Below are 4,622 nucleotides of genomic sequence, written 5' to 3'. Positions count from 1 at the left end.
TGTGGTCTAATGACATCAACACCCTATATCAGGTGTGCATAATTATTAGGCAACGTCCTTTCCTTTGGCAAAATGGGTCAAAAGAAGGACTTGACAGGCTCAGAAAAGTCAAAAATAGTGAGATATCTTGCAGAGGGATGCAGCAGTCTCAAAATTGCAAAGCTTCTGAAGCGTGATCATCGAACAATCAAGCGTTTCATTCAAAATAGTCAACAGGGTCGCAAGAAGCGTGTGGAAAAACCAAGGCGCAAAATAACTGCCCATGAACTGAGAAAAGTCAAGCGTGCAGCTGCCAAGATGCCACTTGCCACCAGTTTGGCCATATTTCAGAGCTGCAACATCACTGGAGTGCCCAAAAGCACAAGGTGTGCAATACTCAGAGACATGGCCAAGGTAAGAAAGGCTGAAAGACGACCACCACTGAACAAGACACACAAGCTGAAACGTCAAGACTGGGCCAAGAAATATCTCAAGACTGATTTTTCTAAGGTTTTATGGACTGATGAAATGAGAGTGAGTCTTGATGGGCCAGATGGATGGGCCCGTGGCTGGATTGGTAAAGGGCAGAGAGCTCCAGTCCGACTCAGACGCCAGCAAGGTGGAGGTGGAGTACTGGTTTGGGCTGGTATCATCAAAGATGAGCTTGTGGGGCCTTTTCGGGTTGAGGATGGAGTCAAGCTCAACTCCCAGTCCTACTGCCAGTTTCTGGAAGACACCTTCTTCAAGCAGTGGTACAGGAAGAAGTCTGCATCCTTCAAGAAAAACATGATTTCCATGCAGGACAATGCTCCATCACACGCGTCCAAGTACTCCACAGCGTGGCTGGCAAGAAAGGGTATAAAAGAAGAAAAACTAATGACATGGCCTCCTTGTTCACCTGATCTGAACCCCATTGAGAACCTGTGGTCCATCATCAAATGTGAGATTTACAACACAGTACAGTACAGTACACCTCTCTGAACAGTGTCTGGGAGGCTGTGGTTGCTGCTGCACGCAATGTTGATGGTGAACAGATCAAAACACTGACAGAATCCATGGATGGCAGGCTTTTGAGTGTCCTTGCAAAGAAAGGTGGCTATATTGGTCGCTGATTTGTTTTTGTTTTGTTTTTGAATGTCAGAAATGTATATTTGTGAATGTGGAGATGTTATATTGGTTTCACTGGTAAAAATAAATAATTGAAATGGGTGTATATTTGTTTTTTGTTAAGTTGCCTAATAATTATGCACAGTAATAGTCACCTGCACACACAGATATCCCCCTAAAATAGCTAAAACTAAAATCAAACTAAAAACTACTTCCAAAAACATTCAGCTTTGATATTAATGAGTTTTTTGGGTTCATTGAGAACATGGTTGTTGTTCAATAATAAAATTATTCCTCAAAAATACAACTTGCCTAATAATTCTGCACTCCCTGTATATGTCATATCAAAACAAGCCCACACCTGCAGTTGTTTCAGTTTTTCACTGGTGTTTCCTGTCAGCTGGTCAACCTCACATCCATATCAGCCAACCAAATGACAAGTTCCTCCCTTTGTGCTTCAAATCCCTCCCACTCTGAGACAAGGAGCTGAAAGAGATAGAGAAAAGAGTAAATTATAAAGAAGAGAAAAGTGAAACCCTCCTCAGAAGGTCTGACTCGCATACCTGCAGTTGACCTGTGATGGACTCCAGTTTGGCGTTCACGTCATCCCTCGCCGATGCCAACAGCCGAGTCTGCAGGGTGCCCTGGAAGAGCTCAGTTAATGTTCGACTCCTCCTGGTCAGGCTCTCCAGCTGGATGAGCCGAGGTCTCCCCTCTCGCCGCTGCCTCTGAACACAGAAACACAAATTGCATCTGAAGCAGGAGGTGCAGATTTTTTTTGCTATTCTTTTCTAAATCCAGGCTAGATCACGTGGAGGTATTTGGAAAACTTTTTTGGCCAGCGGACAACTGTTGTCTTGCAGAAAGTCAAATCAAACATATGCGATACACAATCAATTCACAAGAACACATAAAAAAATAAGTCCAGTTCTTGCCTGATTTCAAGTGAAATCTGCATCAAAACAGGGTGACAGAAGTAAAACGAGAGCACAAAGCCTCACTTTTTACAAGCCTGCTATTACAGTTCTCCTCTATGCAGACGACTTTCCTGTTTTCAAGGCACAACTTGGATCTGCTGTACGAATCTTATGGATACACACTAAATGAAACAATAGTGTGCATGACTCCAGATTCTGATCCCTCATCCTAATATGGTCCCAACATAGCAACAGCAAGAAAGCAAATGTTGAGGCTTCAAAATACAAAGTCCATAAACCAATGGCTGACATGGGTTTTATCATAAGGGTGATAAATATACAGATTTCAGTCTGTCTTAGAGATTTGATGTTCATTTACCTGCAGATGCACTATACGTACCTGCTCCATGGTTTTTCACAACATTTTGCACATCACTATTTAATACAGGAAGTAGGTGAACTAAAACAAGTCATCGTTCTTTGTGAGAGGACCATATTAATGAAACCAACCTCAATGACATCATAGGGATCCCTAAAGATGCTCCTGCTGCTTTTCTTCCTCCTCATCCTAAGCTTCCTTCTCCTTGTCCTCGCCTTCCATCCAATTGTAATTCAACCTAATTGTGTTTCTCCCCCTCCTCTTCCTCATTTTGTTGGAGCTGTGAACACAATTAATGTGAATCTGGATTAATTTGTGCAAACAAGAAAAATCTACAGCTTTTTGGTCAGAGGTGCTCTTGTGATTTAAGCCGGGTAGAGTAGATTTATGTGTTGATGCTACCTGCTTCAGCTCTGGCTGCTGAGTGATATTTACACCCTGGCTGGATTACAAACTTTAACCATGTGCTGAACTTTGGCCCGGCGTTGATACCTCTTGTTAGTATAACGACCTCTTCTTAGCTTGTATGTATGATGTATGATGGTGGATAAATGAAATATACAAAAAAATTAACTATATTACAAAAGAACATCTACCTTGGAAACATCAAATGACCGGAGCATAACTTGTCAACTAGTCCGAAACTAAGTTATGCAGGAACAGTCAAAGACACACCTTCTCATGTCACATTTCTATTCATTTATATATAATTCGATTAGACAATAAAGAGTCATCTAATCTAATTATTCATTCAAAACACTTATGCATAGCTGTATTTTATACAGCTCATACAGAATTCAAAGTACAGGTTCATGTGAGTATTTAATGTACGGCTCAGATCTACAGAATTTCAAGAGTTTCTAGAGCAGACACAGAGCTCACGTCATAACAGGCTTCGGGCGCCATTTTAGTGACTTTAACAATATATTAAATTTTAATTTCGGTCTAGCTGACATTAGGTTATGTACGCAGCACGCAATTGAACCACATATTTTAGAAGCCAAAGGTTCAAATTAGCTGGGAGCAGCTTCACTTAATTATAACAGTGGTTTTGTTAGGAAAACAGTTGGATACTAAATTGCGTTGACCTCAACGGCTAACGTATCTAGCTAATCGCTACTGTTAGCACAACATTAACAGCAAGCTACAATGACGAGTAACAAAAACAAAACAGTAATAAGGTTTTAATGAAAATGTTTTACCTTTTCTAACAGTCCCAGAAACCACAGCTTCAAAGTCCAGCAGGTACTGAAGACTGTTATCCGTTTCGCTGTCACCGTCCGTGAGTTTTTTTTCCCGAAGGTCAAGGCCCGCCGCTCGCACACTCTGTCTGCGCATGCGCATCCCAACGACTGACCCCCTCCATCCGCTCCCGGGAGGTTATAGTATGACGTGTTCTGACGTCTCTCTCTCTCTCCCTGTCATTTATTTGGCTCGAAACACATATTAACAAATTGCTCAGTGATGAACAACTACTCAGATCATTTACCTAAGCAGTGTGCTTTGTCAAAACGAAGTCTGTGTCCATTACACTGACATTCTGTTCTGCAGTTGTTATTTACTTGTATTTTATAATTTGACTTTACATACTGCTGGGTGGTTTGTAAAGTTTATTATTATCATTATGCTATATTTTCAAAAATATATAATAATCTCAAAAGTAATGCCTTGGAGTAGAAAATAGTAATGCTTTATTAAAATTTAAAACTAAAGTACAGTATTTGAATGTGTGTATTGTGTCTATTGTTTGCAATTATTTCTAACTTTTATTTGAATATTCAGTTTCCTACCATCTTCTCTTAAAGGGTAATTGCCAGGTATCCCGCCCTTCCCCTTCGCACACACATGCACACAAAGAAAACACACAGTATAATTCACAGCCTCATTATAGTGAATAAATATTTATGACATTTACACCATCAAACTTAGATTTGATAAAGAACCTTTTGTTCTTTAAAGAACTATTTGTAATAGCTGAAGAACCATCCACAAAATAAAAAGGTTCTTTGACGTATGATGGTTCTTTAAAGAACCATGAAGACATCTGAAGAACCATTTAAGAACCATAATTTTTCTGAGTGTAAGAGGTCTGTAACAACTCTGTGTGGCATGAAGAGGGGGTGAGTTCACTCCCCTACAGAGGAGAGATCGTATCTTCCTTTGCTGATTTATGGTATAGTAAACACACGTATATCTGTTTAAGTATAAGAGCCTTTTGTTTAGATAAATGAACTGCTGGA

The 4,622-nt window shown here is 40.2% G+C and overlaps 1 protein-coding gene across 2 annotated transcripts; it reads right to left on the bottom strand.

Moving 5' to 3' along the window:
- Positions 1-783: 783 nt before the first annotated feature.
- LOC143421063 (uncharacterized) lies at positions 784-3,895 on the bottom strand. Of its 2 annotated transcripts, none has more exons than XM_076889905.1 (4): positions 3,585-3,895; positions 2,514-2,662; positions 1,650-1,814; positions 784-1,572 (listed from the first exon to the last, which is right to left on the bottom strand). In XM_076889905.1, the coding sequence occupies exons 2-4, from the start codon at positions 2,568-2,570 to the stop codon at positions 1,483-1,485; spliced, it is 312 nt and encodes a 103-aa protein (XP_076746020.1). In that variant the 5' UTR covers positions 2,571-2,662; positions 3,585-3,895; the 3' UTR covers positions 784-1,482. The 2 variants fall into 2 exon arrangements, with proteins under 2 accessions (XP_076746020.1, XP_076746021.1); XM_076889906.1 differs by lacking the exon at positions 3,585-3,895 and adding an exon at positions 2,785-3,056.
- Between the last annotated feature and the right edge of the window lie 727 nt (positions 3,896-4,622).

The sequence above is a fragment of the Maylandia zebra genome, linkage group LG11 (assembly GCF_041146795.1).
Source record: "Maylandia zebra isolate NMK-2024a linkage group LG11, Mzebra_GT3a, whole genome shotgun sequence".
Classification (NCBI taxonomy): domain Eukaryota; kingdom Metazoa; phylum Chordata; class Actinopteri; order Cichliformes; family Cichlidae; genus Maylandia; species Maylandia zebra.
This window is presented reverse-complemented; position numbering and strand designations above follow the sequence as displayed.